We start from the raw sequence: 19,519 nt of genomic DNA on the forward strand, positions 1-19,519 counted from the left end.
ACTACTTCATTCGTCAGTGAAGTATCCCATCAAACCCTTTCCCCTTCCAAATCCGGATATCTTGGAGGTCGTCTAAGTTCTTAGGCATCTCTATAGGGTATCCAATCATCAAATCCCTCCCCACCTCCCCCGTTGATCGTGAGGAGTCGACCAAAAGGACAAATGAGTGGTGATGTGTCATTCGGCACATTCCTGACGCATTTATTTTCCTTATCGCCAACCTAGCTATTGCGAGCATTTTTTTTTTTTTTTTTTTTTATATAATTTAGGCCGATGCAAATATTTAAAAAAGTTTTTGTCCCTCGGCCCTGGCCAAGGTCAAGGGGGGGGCAAAAAAATAAAAAAATATAAAAATTTAAATAACAAGCCATAGTCTTCACATTTAAATGAAAAAAGTGTTTTAAAATGCATTTTACACTAGTTCAGTTGTTTTGCAATCATTAGTTTTCAAAAAATCTAAGATCTGACAAAAACAAAAATTGTATCGAAAAAAAAGATTTTGCATCGAAAATTTTCTAAAAATCTTGAGATTTTTTAATTAACCCAAACATGCTAAAAATGATTTTAAACGCAGGAGAATGTATTTTAATTTGATTTCAGTTGGTTGCACTTGAATTTTCATTGAAATTTTGAAGTTTATTGTAAAAATATTTTTTTTGCCCCCTGATTTTTCGGGCCAATTTTGAAGGGGGGGGTGACAAAAACTTTTAAAAATATTTGTACCAGCCTTATATTTATTTTGATTTTCTCTTCCATGTACATTCATTCAGTTAAAATATTATTGAGTGTCCAATCACAATCGATGACTTTTCACCTCAATTTTAAATAAAAGCAACTTTCATTTATTCATGAAATATTGTAGCTTTCGCTATTCAGTGATTTCAAATGTAGGAGGTCCTACATGTACAAGGGAAAAGGGATACCTTAAAACTAACTTATAAACTATATGGGTAATTCTCCGCCAACTCACACAGCAGTTGCCCCGACCCCTCTTCGATTTGCGTGAAACTTTGTCCTAAGGGGTAACTTTTGTCCCTGATCACGAATCAGAGGTCCGTTTTTTGATATCTCGTGACGGAGGGCGGTACGACCTTCCATTTTGAACATGCGAAAAAGAGGTGTTTTTCAATAATTTGCAGCCTGAAACGGTGATGAGATAGAAATTTGGTGTCAAAGGACTTTTATGTAAAATTAGACGCCCGATTTGATGGCGTACTCAGAATTCCGGAAAAACGTATTTTTCATCGAAAAAAACACTAAAAAAGTTTTAAAAATTCTCCCATTTTCCGTTACTCGACTGTAAAAATTTTTGGAACATGTCATTTAATGGGAAATTTAATGTTCTTTTCGAATCTACATTGACCCAGAAGGGTCATTTTTTCATTTAGAACAAAATTTTTCATTTTAAAATTTCGTGTTTTTTCTAACTTTGCAGGGTTATTTTTTAGAGTGTAAAAATATTCTACAAAGTTGTAGAGCAGACAATTACAAAAATTTTGATGTATAGACATAAGGAGTTTGCTTATAAACATCACGAGTTATCGTGATTTTACGAAAAAAAGTTTTGAAAATGTTGGTCGTCGTTGATCATGGCCGTTCATTGTCACCCGCGACAGACACGGACGACGAAACAAAGAGAAACGCAAAAAGTAACTTTTTCAAAACTTTTTTTCGTAAAATCGCGATAACTCGTGATGTTTATAAGCAAACCCCTTATGTCTATATATCAATTTTTTTGTAATTGTCTGCTCTACGACTTTGTAGAACATTGTTACACTCTAAAAAATAACCCTGCAAAGTTAGAAAAAACACGAAATATTAAAATGAAAAATTTTGTTCTAAATGAAAAAATGACCCTTCTGGGTCTATGTAGATTCGAAAAGTACATTAAATTTCCCATTAAATGACATGTTCCAAAATTTTTTACAGTCGAGTAACGGAAAATGGAAGAATTTTTAAAACTTTTTAAGTGTTTTTTTCGATGAAAAAAACGTTTTTTCGGAATTCTGAGTACGCCATCGAATCGGGCGTCTAATTTTACATAAAAGTCCCTTTGACACCAAATTTCTATCTCATCACCGTTTCAGGCTGCAAATTATTGAAAAACACCTCTTTTTTCGCATGTTCAAAAATGGAAGGGGTCGTACCGCCCCTCCGTCACGAGATATCAAAAAACGAACCTCGGATTCGTGATCAGGAACAAAAGTTACTCCTTAGGACAAAGTTTCACGCAAATCGAAGAGGGGTCGGGGCAACTTTTCCCGATTTCGTGTGAGTTGGTAGAGAATTACCCATATAAAGAGCGGATCAATGCAGCTGAAGACTGCAATGATTTTTGTCGAAATGCATCAATTATCTTATTGGACATAACATCCAAAGTGTCAACTTCGGCTAATTGATGAAGTTCACTGGTGCTGAACCAGGGAGGAAGTTTCAGAATCATTTTCAGAATTTTGTTCTGAATCCTCTGAAGTTTTTTCTTCCTGGTTAAGCAACAGCTTGTCCAGATCGGCACAGCATAAAGCATGGCAGGTCTGAAAATTTGTTTATAAATTAACAGTTTATTCTTGAGACAAAGTCTAGAATTCCTGTTTATAAGTGGATACAAACATTTAATATATTTGTTACATTTAACCTGGATACTTTCAATGTGATCCTTGTAAGTAAGGTTTTTGTCAAAAGCAAGTCCAAGATATTTCACTTTATCCTCCCACTTTAAATTTACCTCATTCATCTTTATAATGTGATGACTTTTTGGTTTAAGAAAATCAGCCCTTGGTTTGTGAGGGAAAATAATAAGTTGAGTTTTTGCAGCATTTGGAGTAATTTTCCATTCTTTCAAATAAGAATTGAAAATATCCAAGCTTTTTTGTAATCTTCTTGTGATGACACGAAGGCTTCTACCTTTGGCGGAGATGCTTATATCATCAGCAAAAAGTGATTTCTGACATCCTGGGGGCAAAACAGGCAAGTCAGAAGTAAGCTATTGCGAGCTTTATGCTCGGCTAGAGTACGGTCAACCAAGCTAAGCTAAGCTAAGCTAAGCTAATTAATTTGACTCATTCAGGCATATGATTATTTTTATAGATAATAAGGCTGGTACAAATTTTATTTAAAGTTTTTGTCTCCCCTCTCCCCTTCAAAGTTGGCCCGCAAAATCAGCCCTCCCCCCTCTACCCCAGCTAGAGCCGAGGGACAAAACTTTTAAAAATATTTGCATATGCCTAATGAGCAACAGATTTTGAAATTTTTGAATATTAGGGAATTATTACATTTTTCTATCACTATCGCTTCTGATTTATTACCTTTTGAAGTTTGAACCTCTAGGCGGCTGAGCAGTCAGACTTTTTATCCAAATGTGCGAGTGTGAATTCTGCATTTTTATATGACCCAATCTCACCCCAGACTTAATGTCACCCCCGATGACGGTAGCTATTGAAATCAAAAAATTCTTCTTGCGACGTATTACACCAAAACGCCGATTTTCGCGTTTTTGGGGAGCGTAACCCGGTGGATAATGTCAAAATGGAGAAACGTGAATAACTGAGTTTTTTTTGCTTTAAAATTGAGGAAATTATGAAACGGTACAATTGTTATTTCAATTATTTTTTTGCTTCATATAACAAACACGATGTCGTGTTATATTCTCGCACGTTGCTTTTCGTCGTTCCGAGAAAAACGCGTTTCAATGTTTGACCTTGAATAAACAAAAAACAATAATAAACACGTTTTGTTGGGTTGACCATTTTATGCCGTGTCCCGAAATTTGGTTGATTTTGGTTGCCGGAGTACCGAGTTATAATTACAAATGTTTACGGTAGTCGGGCACGTACGTGTGTCAAACGCGTTCTGACCTGAAATCCCTTTGGCCAGTTGTCGCACAGACCGTGTCAAGATAGCACGACAAGATTGAAACTTCTTGCATATGGAGAGTCAAACAACGCACGGAGTTTTTTCGGTTTTTATTGAATATCAGGATTGAAATCGAATTTTGAGGATCTGTTGAGAGCTGCACACGTTCTAAACTCAATTTGGCCCAAAATACTCGTGCGACAAGATAGCATATAAGCATTAGCATAGCATATTCAAATTTTTAATTGATTGTATTGAGAGCTCAGATAATCGAAACTTCGGATAATAGTGGCTTCGGATGGATAAGTGTAATTTTTGGAACTTTTTACAAAAGTATATCTTCAAATAAAAATTTGATTTTTTTTTCTGATAGAAAACTAAGTTACCATTTGTGATATTTTATTTCATTCATGATTGACCATACTAACTCCTCTTTAAACAACTTTAACTATCCTTAAAAATTATCGACTATCAACTCGTTATTATCCCCAGTGCCCATGGCCGTGTTTGTGTCCGTGACCATGTCCACCGTAGCCTCCTCCGTATCCACCTCGATGTCCCCCGCCGTATCCGCCGTGACCACCCCCGTAGATCAAAGCTGAAATGATAAAAAATACAATTGAATTTCATAGCGTTTTATTCATATTTTTTCTCAAATAAAGCAAAAGGAGTGCCTGAAGTCAATTTGATTTTAGGAGATTTTAAAAATAACGACTGATTAGAAATGTGGTTTAGTGAAAAATAATATAGAAAAAACTCTGTTTTAATGAAGGCTAAAAATAAATATCACAATTCTTTCTAAAATTTTTGATAAAAAAGTGTAATCAAGACACAGTATTTTTCGGAGAGTACGTTAAATAGCAAGTGGATGAACTAAAATTTTCCTTACTGCGACATTTTTGGAATGAATGTTTTCCTAATTTTAGTTTTGTTCAACAAAATGTGTACTTACCAATTTTAAACACCCCAGAACCTCCACCATGACCTCCATAGCCACCTCCATATCCTCTATGTTTGCCGCCTCCATAACCCCCTCCATATCCTCCTCCGTAGCCTCCACCGTATCCTCCTCCTCCTCCGTAGCCCCCTTTATGGCCGTAACCCTTGTGGGCAGTTTCCGCTCCTTCCAGATCGTCCAGGGCAGAGTCTGACGCACTGCTGCTGCTGGCAGATCCCGGGTTGTTCTGCACAACGGTGGCTTGTGGCGTTGGTGCTCCTTGTATAGTTTGCAGGACAACTGCCATTGCCACCAAACTACCTGCAATGATGAGCTTGTGGAAGACATACCTATTAGTTGTTTAATAATAGTCTAAACAAATTTTACTTCAAACTCCTTCACGCAGAAAAATGTTTTGTAGAATCAGCCTGTAAGAGGTTTTTTTCAACAAAAAATTTGTTGAATATAATCAACGCCGATTTTGCGTTGAATTAAACCTTAATTTTCTAAATTCCACAAAAATCTTTTGTTGTTTTGAAAAAGTTGCTTTGACGTTTAGCGTTGATTCAACAAAAATCTTGATTTTCAAATCAACAAAATGTTTTGTTGATTCAAATACGCCATATTTTTCTGCGTGTTTAGATACTTCACGTGAGCAAGGCAATATTTCAAACAAATGGTGTCAAATTATGCTCAAACAAGTGGTGAGATATGATTGGCAAAGATTTACTACCAAGCAAAAGCTATGCTTTACTGTTTATTAGTCAATAATGAGGATAAACTTTGAGCAAGCACTATAATTTGTACCTTCATGGTGGGCAGAAATGAACAACTTGTAACCGGAGGGTGACTTTAACGATACTGAGCTGTTATTGCACGGCTTTATTATGCTTAACTGTTGAACTTGCACAGAATCCTAGCCAAGAGTGGGTCACACCTTTATATATCCGACACGGGCCGTGATTATGATGATTCGACTCCTCAACGGGGAGATACCCTAGGGAACCGGTTTAAGGATTTTCGTTCCATTAGGAGGATGGCATTTGAGAATCTTCTTTACGTTGCACCCAGGTTGATGTCATCTGCACGTGACTACTTTCGTTCCCCATTTAAGGGCCTACATGCATATAATTAAAACTGACAGGTTCTGTCTGGTAACCTCGAGTTACTCATTGCATCAAAATGTATAGAATCTTCTGAATTCTAGTATGAATCAGAAATTGATACTTATAAAACAAGTAAATGAAACGTAATCAAATAATGTATGGCTACGGCGTCCATAGTAGTTAACCCCTCAATAAATTGAATTACCACAGGTTAAACGTTCTAACCTGTTGTGATATCAATCGGCAAAACATTGCACGTTCCAGCCGGATTGTTGTGTTCGATAGACATATCAGACGTTGCCATTTCACTACGACGTACCGTGATGACCACAACTAGGTGTTGGCAAGAAAAAATTTGGCGTAAGTAGTAAATTCATTAACAGTAGTAAATTTCTTTCAACCAACATAACCTTCAAATAATTAAATAAAGCTACTTTATTCTCCTTTTACTTCTTCAAACCATGGTTCATAACCATACACCATTCTTTGTCCAGTTTGTCATCAGTCAGTTGCTTCTCTCGGTTGCAGATCGTTAGCCGGTTCCAGATCTTCAAGCGAACTTTAGCCGTGATGGTGTCCGCGATGTCCATGGCCCCCATATCCTCCGTATCCGCCTCCGTAGCCACCTCCGTATCCACCGCCGTATCCGCCGTAACCGCCTCCATAGCCGAATCCTGAGAAGAGTTTAAGTGTTGACGATCAGAAATGTGTTGGTCTGTAGATTTTATTTATTTATTTGTTAAATTTTTCAAGAAAGAAGAATTTTTTTTTTCAATCTTCACTGTTATTAGAGTGTTTATATGTTTTACAATTGAACTTTCTTACTGATTTATTGGGTTCAGCTAAGTTTAGAAAATGTCTAAAATGCCGTTTGATTGAGAGAGGTCAAAATCTCTTGAAAGAAAAAAACACTTACCACCTCCGAATCCACCGCCATAACCGCCTCCGTAGCCACCGTATCCGCCGCCATATCCGCCGCGATTTCCACCATGGTGAGCAGTTTCCGCTCCCTCCAGGTCATCCTGATCCTCCTGCTGCTGCTGGAGCACAACGATTGCTGGTGCATCGTCCCGGTACGCTTCCAGCGGAACGGCCTGTGCAAAATCAACCGCCGGCATGGCCAACGTCACCGCCACCAGGCAGCTCACGAGGGCGAGTTCCTGCGGGTTTAAGAATCGGATATTTTGATTTATTTTAATATTTGGTATTTTTTTCCTAATTTATAAATTGGATACTTTTGTCTGTTTTTTTTTTGCATAGTTTATAAAATATTGGATGTAAATTATATGGACCACAAATTAAAACAATAGTATACAATAGCAGCTAAAAGTTTCAGGGGCTTTACATGAGTTCTCCAAGTTAGCTACAGCATAGCAGTTTGAACCACGGCAATATTAAATGTTTTCGAACCTTCTTCAAGAGTTTTAAAGAGTACTTGCAGAGAGTTTTATCCTGCCGCGGTCCAAACTGCTATACTGTATACAGCAAAAAATCCGATGGTAAAATCGCATGCAAAAGCATGCACATCACCTTCGTCAAAAAAGACACTTAATATTACACGCTGCATGTACATTTTTTGTAAAAACAAAAAAAAATTGCAACCGACGGGACTCAAACCCAGCACCTACAGTAAGGACTGGCGTCTTAGCCCGCTCGGCCATCAGACCGATGAAATATGGATAGGATAAACGTATATGTGAGCTTGACATTTCGGTCAAGTAGGTTTCCCATACTGATGGGCTACATATTTCAGGGTGTAATATTACACAGAATTTCATAAAATAATGCAAAACTTATTTTACACCCAGGCCTTTTACACGCAGCTGGATTACTACATTATTTGCTGTGATAGCTATCTTGAAAAGCTCTTGTAGAACTCATGAAACTTTTTTGAACTTGAATTTTTGAACTTCATCTTATAAACCACCAGATACTCATTGTTTTTCAGTTGGTTTTAAGTAGTCTACCACGAATTTTAAATCCAATAGCACATCTGAATTGATTCTTCTTTTATTCTTTTTGGGAACGATCACTTTGAACACATAAAATATTCAGTTTTTTTAAAACCAAAATCCGATTGCATTCACTGTTACTCTTCAGTCCTTTTTTCATTTCATTTTTAACAAACCTTAAACATTCTGGCCACAAAAGTAAAATCACTTCTCACACACACGCTGCAAAAATTCCCGCAGGCTATTGAACTTGAACTTGGTTGGGATGCGTCTGGAATAACACTGTTGCCCAAACGTCCCGAGGGCTCCAGTTTATATAGAAGTGACCATTCCCGAAGGTGACTCCACTAAAGATCCACCCCGATACTTCCACCAGGGGCCAGTCAACCGGATTTGTGCCAAAAGCCAGCAGCTGCGCCAGCACGGTTTTTTTTTATCTCACTCTTCCCAGCCACACAGTTAGTGTGTGCGCACTGGGTGAAAAATGGAAATTTGTGATGGGAATGTTGCACAATGTTGGGTAAACTAGGTTTGACTTATCAGTATCACTTTAAATTTTCAACTGTCAGAAATAATTTCACCAATTGAAAAATTTAATAATATCATTAAATATATTTTTGCAATTCCGTCATGAGACTTCCTACTTTTCCTGTCATTTTCGAATGACGAAACAGCTTACTTTTCTCTACTAAAAATAACAGAATCAAAAAGAAACACATTTCAAAACAAATGCTGAAAAGTTCTACTTTTCAGCACTTGTTTTGAAAAGTAATACTTTTCAACACTGTTTTGCTTTAAACGGTGGATTGACTTAATACATGGACATTTGACTTACAATTATATTCAAAAGGTGTTTTTTTCGAAATTGCAAAAATGTTGCATGGAACTCGTTAAATTGTATTTTTCATGTTTACACATTATTTGGCAATAGTCTTCACAACTTTGTTGAACTTTGATGCACCCAAAAAAAATCAATGATACGAAATTTCAAATTGAAAATTTTTGTTCTAAATGAAGAAAATATTGATATGAGTTATTCCAGATTGGCAGTGCGTGGCCGAATGGTTACGCTGTCCGCTTTGTAAGCGGATGATTCTGGGCTCGATTCCCATCTGCTGCAATTTTCCATCGGATGGGGAAGTAAAATGTCGGTCCCGGCCTTGGTTGTAAGGCCGTTAAGTCATTCCAGGTGTAGGAGTCGTCTCCATTCCATAAGTACAAACAACACACCAAACCAAGCCTACTCCGGTGGAATCGCTGGTGGCGGCTGGACTCGCAATCCAAAGGTCGTCAGTTCAAACACTGGGGTGGAAGGTTCCTTGGAGTAGAAAGAGGTTTGGGTGCTCTCCCCATTCAAGCCTTCGGACTCCTAGGTTCGAGCAGAAACTTGCAATAGAGACCACAAAAGACCCGGGGGTCGTTAATGTGGATGGTTTGATTTTTTTTCCAGATTCGAAAAGGAAATTAAATTTCTTTATAATGATATTTTTAATAGTTGGGTAATGAAAAATGGCAGTGGTTATAAAACTATTTTTGCATATTTTTCGATGGAAATATTTTTTTTACGTTTCCAGGCATCTAATTTAACATAAAATTTTTCAAAGCATCACCAAATTATTAAAAAACACGATTTTTCTAATGGTAAAAAATTAAAATGGTCATTCCTGCCCTCCGTCACCTACACAGCAAATAAAATAGTAATCCAGCTGCGTGTAAAAGGCCTGGGTGTAAAATAAATTTTGCGTTATTTTATGAAATTTTGTGTAATTTTACACCCTAAAATATGTAGCCCATCAGTATGGGAAACCTACTCTACCGAAATGTCAAGCCCATATATGCGTTTATCCTTCCAGCTTTTCATCGGTCTGATGGCCGAGTGGGCTAAGGCGCCAGTCTTTACTATTGGTGCTGGGTTTGAATCCCGTCGGTTGCAACTTTTTTTTTGTGTTTGCAAAAATTGTACATGCAGCGTGTAATATTAAGTGTTTATTTTGACGAAGGTGATGTGCATGCTTTTGCATGCGATTTCACCATCGGATTTTTTGCTGTGTAATTGGATTTGAGATCATAATCAGAGACCAAAATTACCCTTTAAAACAAAGTTTCACACAAATTGGCATCTGCTATGGCGTTGTCAGATTAAATTTTCACGCAGGATTTTTTTCCATTTTCAAAAATAGTTTTTTTTTTAAATTCTGCATAACACAGAACAATTTGAACACTTCTGTTGAAAAGTAATTCATCTTTAACACTATTTTAGCTGCCTGAGTTGACCAAATAAAAGACGCCAAAATAAATCGGGAAAACGAACGTTTCTCTGAAAAATCTTATTAAAGTTAGTGTTATAGTGTTTTTGAAGTTGCAAAAAAATGTATTTAACTCGTTTCGAAACTAGATTTTTTTCAGTTCTCGTCGTGTTTATCCAACTCGGTAGAGCTTCGTTGAATAAATTTATGCTCGTGCTGAAAAATCATCAATTTTCAACTTGTTGCCTAAACTACTACTAAATGTATTTTAAATAAATGAAAAATGAAAAAAATAAGTCTTGCAAAGTTTTTAGTTATTTTTTATGATATAGAAAAAAATCTGTTAAATAAGCAAATTTATCAAAGTTTAATTGTTTTCAATGCAGCATGCATGCATGTTGTCGTGATGTTTATAAACAAATCACATTTTTTGTAATTGTCTGCTCTACAACTTTGTAGAACATTGTTACACTCTAGAAAATAGCAAAATTAGAAAAAAACACAAAATTTTAAAATGAAAAATTTTGTTCTAAATGAAAAAATAACCTTTCTGAGTTAATGTAGATTCGAAAAGTACATTAAATTTCCTTTAAAATGACATGTACCATTTTTTTACATTGGAGTAACGGAAAATGGCAGTGTTTTTTTTTTCGATGAAAAATACTTTTTTCCGGAATTTTGAGTACGCCATTAAATCGGCCGTCTAATTTTACATAAAAGTCCCTTTGACACCAAATGTCTATCTCATCACCGTTTCAGGCTGCAAATTATTGAAAAACACCTCTTTTACCAAATGTTTAAAAATGGAAGGAGTCGTACCGCCCCTCCGTCACAAGATATCAAAAAACGGACTCCGGATTCGTGATCAGGTGCAAAAGTTTCACGCACATCGAAGAGGAGTCGAGGCAACTTTTCCCGAATGTTTTCACGCGAGAAAATAGTTTTTTCATGTTAATAAATTTTCAAAATGGCGAATGCGAAAACTCCAAAATGGCGTTGAGAAAATTTAAATGGACTTTTGGCTTAGTGTGACTCCAACCCGGTTTGATATTCTAAATACAATGCCATCCCGTATTAGGCAACACGATTTTTTCAAACTTTTCTGCTTGCAAAAATCAACTTCAATTATTAGATTGTTCATTATTGTGTAAAGTTATAGATTGATGAAAAATTTAAAAAAATGAAGCTAGTCTCAGAGGAAAGAGAGGAAATGTGTCAAAAAGTTGTGTTGCCAAAAACGGGATGGCCCTGTACTGCCCATGTTCACATAAATGTCCCATATGCAAAAACAGCAAGCTGAGAAAAATGTATTTGAAGTTTGTCCCACACATAAGGCTACGTGTTAAGTTTTCACGTAAAAACTGGATTTCCTCCTGATTTCTAGAACAAAGTACTGGATGTTATAGGCTTTTCTGAAAGATCTCGCGATTCTGAACAAAACTGCATTAATAACTCAAAAACGATGAAAATGCATATGGGACATTTATGCGATCAGGGGCAGTGTATAAAATTAATAAGTTAATCTATTTTTGTTAAAAAATTGCCTGTCCAACACAGTGCGTATTTGTTGCGAAAAGAGAAGATTTTGCCGCGTTTCTTGCTGGGCTGTGGCTAATCTTAAGAAGAGCTGCTACTGCCTCCCAACTGAGCACGGGAAGCTCAAAATGCGCGCTCAGAAAAAAAGAGAAGAAACTGGCCATGAATAATATTCTCAGTTGTATCACTGCGGAGAGCCGGCCAGCGGGTAATGAAGTCAATTAAGTTCATTAATTTGTCGGTCATTGTCACGTAGTGGGATAGATATGACCAACGACGTGGCTGATTAGAAGAGCATAGTTTGCGAGGGGATTTATTAATACTCAAACATGAGTTATAATTGGCAATTGAAAACAAAACTTCAGGTTAATTATTATTTTTTTGCTTACGGTATTTTCAAAAATCTCGATTCAATTCAAACAGGTTTAGTCACGATAGAATTTTGAGGCATAATAAAGTCTGCAAACGACCTCTAAACATTGCCATCTTTTTTCAAAGGTCCTTCGTGACCAAAACAAAAACAACTTTTGGACGGATTGCAAAAACCTGAATTAATGCGCAGAAAGACAGCGGCAATAAATTTTCCATTTTATTTCCGAACCCTTTCTTTTCGTACTGGGTCCGAGTGAAGTTCAGGGATTTTTTAGTTCTTGCTTAGTTATTCGAACAATAATTTTCAAAAATAATAACAACATATTATTCAAACGTTTTAAACCGTTTTCATTGTTTGTCTACATCCATTAGTATCACAATCCAGATCATTACAATCTACTGATCTACGCTAATCAAAATGGATCCGTTCCGTTCCATATTGTTCAAACTGCTGTGGTGAATCATGACAGGAATTATCTGATTTTATGCAATATTGATTTTTTTTCATCATGTCTTCAATAAAAGATTTTTTTTGTAACTTTCCTCAGTTGACATTTTTAGAACTTTTTTTTGAACATTTAAAACCATTTCGAATATGATCTCAAAATTGCACATTTTCTGTATCGAACTGATTCATCACCCCGAGCCACCAGCTTCCTATGATGGCCTCTATTTTTAACAATTTTGTTTTGATTCGGGTTCGTTTCGCTCCCCACAACCAAGTCGTTAATCTTGGGCAGGGAGACTTGTTTTCCAAAAGAACCCAACCCACTTTCATTCGCAAGACGTCCCCAGCAAGAATGCGTAGAAATGTGACTAATTGTTCGCTGTAAGTTTTGGAAGGGGGGCTAAATTTGCTTTTAATGCTTTTGCTTTAGTCATCTTTACGTCCGAAACCCGTGCGAAGTCGGCATTTGGGTTAAATCTGCCGGGGTTTGAATGATGATCCGAAGAAAAAAAAACAACCGGTCAAACGGCAGATGATCACTGTGCGCGGATAAGTGGGGATTCCCCGCTGGTTATTCCAGCCATCGCTAACTGCCAAAATCAGGGAACGATATCCAAGTTGGGTGATAGTAATTACTCTGTTAGATTGATGGCATGTGACTGCTAGGGAATCACTACCAGGATGGCTGTTAATCTGCTCAAATATTTCTTTGGCTGCAAAAAAATCAACTTAATCAAATAATTGTTTGGAAAACATTAAACTCAACAACAATTTTAAGTCAATCCTCAAATGGGCTCAACTAACTGCATAAATTGTACGACACTGTTACTTGTAAAAACTTCGTATACGTGAAGATAATTGCTTTGACCGAAAATACTCAGAGAAACCCAACTACGTCATGAAGAAACGATTATTGAGGGGAGGCTCACGTGACAACTGGAGGGTAGGTTCAGTCCATCATTACAAGCAGGAAAGAATATGATACGTGGTTTTCGAACAACTGTAAATAAGTGTTTTGATAAATACGACTACATAATTATTATTTAAAAAAGTACAAAACAGTAAAGTAAAAATATTATCATTGTAAGTAGCTTTATCAAGTTAAACTAAATGAGTTCGTGGATGAAATGGAATCAAATGGTGATAAAGAGGATGATGTAAAATGTTTGGAAAATGTAATTAATTATCTGATCATAAAAAGACAGATTGTGTAATTATTAATAACAGAAAGATAAGAGATAAGAGTATGGAAGGGTATAAACAATTATTCTATCTATAACGATTTTCGAGAACTTAGGAAAAATATATTGAGCTAGGGAGCGGCCGTGGCTGACTGGTTACGGTGTTCGCTTTGTTAGCGAATGGTCCTGGGTTCGATTCCCATCTGCTCCCAACGAGAAATTATAGGAAATATAAGCATGAGCATGAGCATGAGCATGAGAGACCACCCATGGTTGTCCTTCTCCGTTGCTGAACAGGACCGTAATATCCTATCAATACAACTGACCATACGCTTAAACGATCTAATGGTGTTTCCCTTATCAACAGCATGTATGAATGCGTTGAAAAGATAAAACATCAAGATCATTAAAACTCGATCTGAAGCAAATAGGTAACAGTCATTGGCCACCAACGGCGCCCGCCATGTCAGTTTGTAGATCTCGGGGGGATTGGGACGGGAATGTTAGTTAGCACAGGTTGCTACAAAGGGTGGGTTCTATACGATATCCACACCCCCACGTGTGCCGGAAAACTACTTCTACTTGGGATTTTGTTAGTGGGAAAGGGTAATGGCCAGGATTCATCATAAAGGATGATGATGCGACCCAATAATCAATAAATTTTGTTTAATGATGTGATGTATTATGCATTCTCAAGGCAAACAGTCGGAGGATGCGGATGAGATTATTCCCGGTTATTTGGTGTTGAGTTTAGCATAAATGATTCAATCTTAGACAGCCGGCTGTGGAAAGATAAAACCAAATAAAATGCGAAAACGCGAAACCGCTCGGACCGAAAAACACACACAATCGGGGGGGAAACAAAGACGGTAACGGCAACGAAAATCCGGCTTGTTTACCGCGACGCGAACCGTTCAAATTCTCCAAAGCAACTGTCAAACATCCCGAAATCACCCCGGTCGAAATACACACACAATCGGGGTGGAAACATAGACGGAAACGGCAACGAAAATCCGGCTTGTTTACCGCGACGCGAACCGTTCAAATTCTCCAAAGCAACTGTCAAACATCCCGAAATCACCCGGGTCGAAATACACACACAATCGGGGGGAAACATAGACGGAAACGGCAACGAAAATCCGGCTTGTTTACCGCGACGCGAACCGTTCAAATTCTCCAAAGCAACTGTCAAACATCCCGAAATCACCCCGGTCGAAATACACACACAATCGGGGGGGAAACAAAGACGGAAACGGCAACGAAAATCCGGCTTGTTTACCGCGACGCGAACCGTTCAAATTCTCCAAAGCAACTGTCAAACATCCCGAAATCACCCGGGTCGAAATACACACACAATCGGGGGGAAACAAAGACGAAAACGGCAACGAAAATCCGGCTTGTTTACCGCGACGCGAACCGTTCAAATTCTCCAAAGCAACTGTCAAACATCCCGAAATCACCCCGGTCGAAATACACACACAATCGGGGTGGAAACATAGACGGAAACGGCAACGAAAATCCGGCTTGTTTACCGCGACGCGAACCGTTCAAATTCTCCAAAGCAACTGTCAAACATCCCGAAATCACCCGGGTCGAAATACACACACAATCGGGGGGGAAACAAAGACGGAAACGGCAACGAAAATCCGGCTTGTTTACCGCGACGCGAACCGTTCAAATTCTCCAAAGCAACTGTCAAACATCCCGAAATCACCCCGGTCGAAATACACACACAATCGGGGTGGAAACATAGACGGAAACGGCAACGAAAATCCGGCTTGTTTTCCGCGACGCGAACCGTTCAAATTCTCCAAAGCAACTGTCAAACATCCCGAAATCACCCCGGTCGAAATACACACACAATCGGGGGGGAAACAAGGACGGAAACGGCAACGAAAATCCGGCTTGTTTACCGCGACGCGAACCGTTCAAATTCTCCACACTGAAAAAAACCAACATGGCAAAATCAAATGCTTTTTCACGTACCAACGAGAAATTATAGGAAATATAAATCTTGAAACTCTGAACATGAACGAAAAATCAAAGTCGCTCGAGTCGGGGTTCGATCCCCCGTCCGTTGGATTGGTAAGCAAAAATGCTAACCACTAGGCCATCGCGACTTGGTAAGTTATAACTGGAATTAGGAATACTGTTACAACCAACTATATACGTGCTGGGTCCTTGTCCATTTTGACAAGGGTTCGGAAGTTCTAAATAACGTTTGAACCCGATTGGTGCAAACGTTCTTCAGGGCGGGGCTTGTCGATAAAGCTGAAGTACCTCGCGCTCGGCTAGCCAGCGTAGAAATGGGTCACCGAAGCTCGGCAGAGCTAACACCTTCCAAATGCCTATGCGAGTTATTTGCATGTATAGAATGTAGATCTAAAAAAATACATGGAAACAACTCAATTTGTAAGAAGCGGCCGCGTGGTCCCGTTTGGTTGGTTGCACGCACACACACGCACACTTAGGAAAATTATTTTGAGCTTACAATAACAAAAGTGTCATAATATGAAATTATCATCTTTGTTGTGTTTAAATGTCTGAGTAGTCCAGATCGCTAAATAAAGTTAAAGATTTACCGAAAAATGATGCTGCATTTTTTCCCTTTGGTGTCTTCAGAAGAGTTGCTGCAAATTGTAAGGGTTTGGTTTGATAAAATTAGGGTGGTTTAAAAATTATGTTTTTTTTTTTCGAAAATCTAGAAATTTTCAGAAATGGTTTATGTATTTTTTTGCGGAAAAAAAAGTTGGTGAGCTGGCCAATCTGGTGTCTGAAGACATAAAAATCTCAGCTCGCAATCAACAGGGTTGAATTTTAGAGAAATATGATGTTTTTGTACTTTTAAAGCTCTCAAAAATACAAATTTTCGATTTTGTAAAAAACAATTTGGACTTAAGGGTCAAAAGTTACAGTAATTTGTAGGAAGATGTAATTTTTAATCTCAAATATCTCAGAAAAACGCTATCCGATTTTTAGGTGCTAATCTGGTCATCTTTTGAGTTTTTATGTAAAGTAATTATTTAAACCCATATAAATTGATGAAATTTTGATGTTTTCGACAAAGTTGCTTGGATTGGCAAGCCCAAATTCTTTTTAGAATTCAAAAAGATTAGATTGATTTTTAAGAACACCCTAATCGTAAATAACCCTAACTTTCAATCAAGTCCCTTTCTATTTGCAACAACTTCCACCATTTCCACTTAATTTGAACAAATGCATATTTTCTTAAAGAAAGCTTCGAAAAATATCCATTCATTCTAGACTTGATTTCCAAAACCTTTATTACCGTCACCAGGGGTGACATTGGGTCTGGGGGGTGAGATCGGGTCATATAAATTTCAGCATTTTTTTATAACCCAATCTCACCCCCAGACCCAATGTCACCCCTGATGACGGTATATGAAGTTTCGATTTCGAAGTTCAATTATTCATAAGTATTCAAATTTTCTCATAATCGAATCTTAATCTAAACATTTTATTTGAATACAGGGACAGTGACTCCAGAGCGAGTTGTGGCGCTATAACCACGGCAAATAGTGTCCAGGGCATTCGTGGAAACACAATGTCCCATCCCAGAGGGTCCCGGAGTACCAAACCTTCTTAGCATGGTGCTCCCAACGAATACAACCAAATCTCGAAGCGTATGGTGGTGTGTCCCCACGCTTTTTCCCCCCCTTGTCGATACAGAATAGTGTTGTTGTTCGAAAACTAAGTGCTCAAACTCAACCCAATTACGAATCATGTCTCTACGATACGGCTTTACGCAGTAGGCCTGGCCGCTTTAACGCTTGTGATGTTTCAATGCATTCCGATGCAATGGCGCACTACAAATGGTAATAAATGACAAGAAGACAAGCAAGAAGAGTGCTAGGCGTAATCTAACCTAAGGCACTCTCCAGGATCCCTTCGAAAGATTGGCTGCGCTAAAGTGCCTAATAGAAAGTGAGGACAAGGCACTCAAAATGCAATGCCACTCACAGTTGGTCACTCAAAATTTACCAAGCGTTTAAATGGAAGGTGTTCATTTTTTGACAAAACCTATGGAAGAAGTAGAGATTGTAAGCACCTTGTCTGTAGGATCTTGGAGGTGCTCAATTTTTTGACAGAAAATCGCTGGGTTCTCAGTTTCTCGTGTCCCCACTTTCTATTAGGCACTTTAGGCTGCGCTAGGGTCTGATTAGATTATATTAGATTAGATTAGAATACAGTGGCAGTGACTCCTTAAATTCGAGTGGTTTATTGCCTGGTACATTATCAAATGGTTTGTTGACTGATATATTTTCAATGGAAAATCAAATGGAATGAATACTTCACATCCAACATTTTGGCCTTCATCTTTGATTAAATTTATGTGGATAACTTTGGAGCATTGTTGGGGTCTATTAGTTGTACGTCTCAAAATAAGATATTGTTGTTTTCGTGATTCGATTATCCAAGATTAATATTTTTGTGACGACTTCGGTTAATCGATAGGGGCTGTATTGAATAACAAAATGAAAATATTCCAAAGCTTACAACCCTTGTGTCTAACAAACCTTAACCCCTTCGATCTGAAAGTGATAATTTCGCTACGTCTTTCAAACCTCTTTCTCAATAACATTTTGTTTACTCATTCTCCACCTTACCTCGCGATATTTCGCGCGAAAACCAAAGCCAAAGAAATGACCAGATAATTACCAATCCGCCCGGGAGATTCCCTGGCTTTTCATGCACCGTAATTGTTGGCGGTTTATGGTTCTTTTTGAGGAAAAGATACGCGATTTGCTTCGTTTTGATTTGTTGATGTTTGATTAAATGCATTTAGAGGGATTAATATTAGTTGCAAATTGAAGGATGAGCTTGGCTATTTTTGTGATTGGTTGTTTTTGGTGGACCAAAACAGGTTTGATCCAGGTTGAAATCCTGGCCAAATATAAAACTCAGAAGTGATCTCATTCTGGACTTCAGTACCTGATTGATCGTTATTTGAAGAGGAATTCCTGACAAAATGTTTAAGGTTTGCAGTAAAACTGTTTGAATAGATTGTTTGAAATTGAAATAATTAGTTACCCTTTCTAGGAAGTGTTGATTCTGAGTGCACTTGCTGCACTATGTGCAAGTGTTCCGTTGGAGTCTGGGACCAAAGCCGTTGCACCAGCCATTAAGAACAGTCCCATCGTAGTGATACCAGAACAAGTTGAAGACTTGGATACTGCAGAATCTGCGCATCATCGAGGTAGAGGACATCATCACCATCGCGGTCACGGAGGTGGAGGCTATGGCGGTTATGGCGGTGGTTTCCGAGGTCCGGTGTACCCAGCCCACGGAGGAGGTTACGGGGGAGGTTACGGAGGAGGCTACGGTGGTGGTGTCGGACTTGGCGTAGGAGTTGGCATCGGAGTCGGAGTCGGTGTGGGTGTTGGCGGTGGATACGGTCGGAAGTAGGCGAACAATAAACGTGAATTATGCTAAATCTACTGACTTGTGAGCATAACTACGCGTGCATTATATCACATCTCCCAAGTTGAGCATTTTGATCGTAAATTTTCGTGTGACTTTGAGCGGGAAGTGCAGCTTGTTCCCAAGCGCGTCAGCTAATCCGACTGCATTAATCTTCGTGCGCATAAGTTGGATCAACGGCAACAAAAACAAGATAAGCAAGCAAACAGAAGAGGCAAACTCATTAACCCTCAAGAAAAGTTTCATTTGCTGAGGGGACAGGTCCGCTGTTAGGAGGTAACGATGATCTGCACAAATCGGCATGCTCTTGCTATCTTGTCGCACCTGCGTTTTGGGCCAAATTGAGTTAAGAATGCTAATTTGTGCAGCTATCAATATCTCACCTTTTGACCTTCACAGATCACCTAAATTCGATTTCATTCGTGAGATACATATTTAACAAAAACT

General features: G+C 38.2%; 3 protein-coding genes across 4 annotated transcripts; 1 reads left to right on the forward strand and 2 right to left on the reverse strand.

The window, feature by feature from the left end:
* Positions 1-3,960: 3,960 nt before the first annotated feature.
* Positions 3,961-5,758, reverse strand: LOC119770732 (glycine-rich cell wall structural protein 2-like). Its single transcript, XM_038266137.1, has 3 exons — positions 5,597-5,758; positions 4,805-5,123; positions 3,961-4,450 (listed from the first exon to the last, which is right to left on the reverse strand). The coding sequence occupies exons 1-3, from the start codon at positions 5,600-5,602 to the stop codon at positions 4,335-4,337; spliced, it is 441 nt and encodes a 146-aa protein (XP_038122065.1). The 5' UTR covers positions 5,603-5,758; the 3' UTR covers positions 3,961-4,334.
* A 554-nt stretch (positions 5,759-6,312) lies between these two features.
* On the reverse strand, positions 6,313-8,160 carry LOC119770733 (glycine-rich cell wall structural protein). 2 transcript variants are annotated; one of them, XM_038266139.1, is made up of 3 exons: positions 8,024-8,160; positions 6,812-7,055; positions 6,313-6,569 (listed from the first exon to the last, which is right to left on the reverse strand). In XM_038266139.1, the coding sequence occupies exons 1-3, from the start codon at positions 8,030-8,032 to the stop codon at positions 6,457-6,459; spliced, it is 366 nt and encodes a 121-aa protein (XP_038122067.1). In that variant the 5' UTR covers positions 8,033-8,160; the 3' UTR covers positions 6,313-6,456. The 2 variants fall into 2 exon arrangements, with proteins under 2 accessions (XP_038122067.1, XP_038122066.1); XM_038266138.1 differs by lacking the exon at positions 8,024-8,160 and having other exon boundaries at positions 6,812-7,046.
* Positions 8,161-18,510: 10,350 nt separating this feature from the next.
* On the forward strand, positions 18,511-19,089 carry LOC119770192 (glycine-rich RNA-binding protein GRP2A-like). Its single transcript, XM_038264637.1, has 2 exons — positions 18,511-18,629; positions 18,692-19,089. Exons 1-2 carry the CDS (start codon positions 18,621-18,623, stop codon positions 19,055-19,057), a joined length of 375 nt encoding a protein of 124 aa, XP_038120565.1. The 5' UTR covers positions 18,511-18,620; the 3' UTR covers positions 19,058-19,089.
* Positions 19,090-19,519: the final 430 nt, after the last annotated feature.

Source organism: Culex quinquefasciatus, chromosome 3, assembly GCF_015732765.1.
Source record: "Culex quinquefasciatus strain JHB chromosome 3, VPISU_Cqui_1.0_pri_paternal, whole genome shotgun sequence".
In the NCBI taxonomy this organism is placed as follows: domain Eukaryota; kingdom Metazoa; phylum Arthropoda; class Insecta; order Diptera; family Culicidae; genus Culex; species Culex quinquefasciatus.

Bases quoted from the DNA above. Each gene is read 5' to 3' on its own strand.
- LOC119770732 (XM_038266137.1), bottom strand. The intron at 4,451-4,804 runs GTAAGTACACAT...TTATCATTTCAG, and splicing joins TTCTGGGGTGTTTAAAATTG to CTTTGATCTACGGGGGTGGT.
- LOC119770733 (XM_038266138.1), bottom strand. From the start codon at position 6,961: ATGCACCAGCAATCGTTGTGCTCCAGCAGCAGCAGGAGGATCAGGATG. The intron at 6,570-6,811 runs GTAAGTGTTTTT...AACTCTTCTCAG, and splicing joins TGGCGGTGGATTCGGAGGTG to GATTCGGCTATGGAGGCGGT.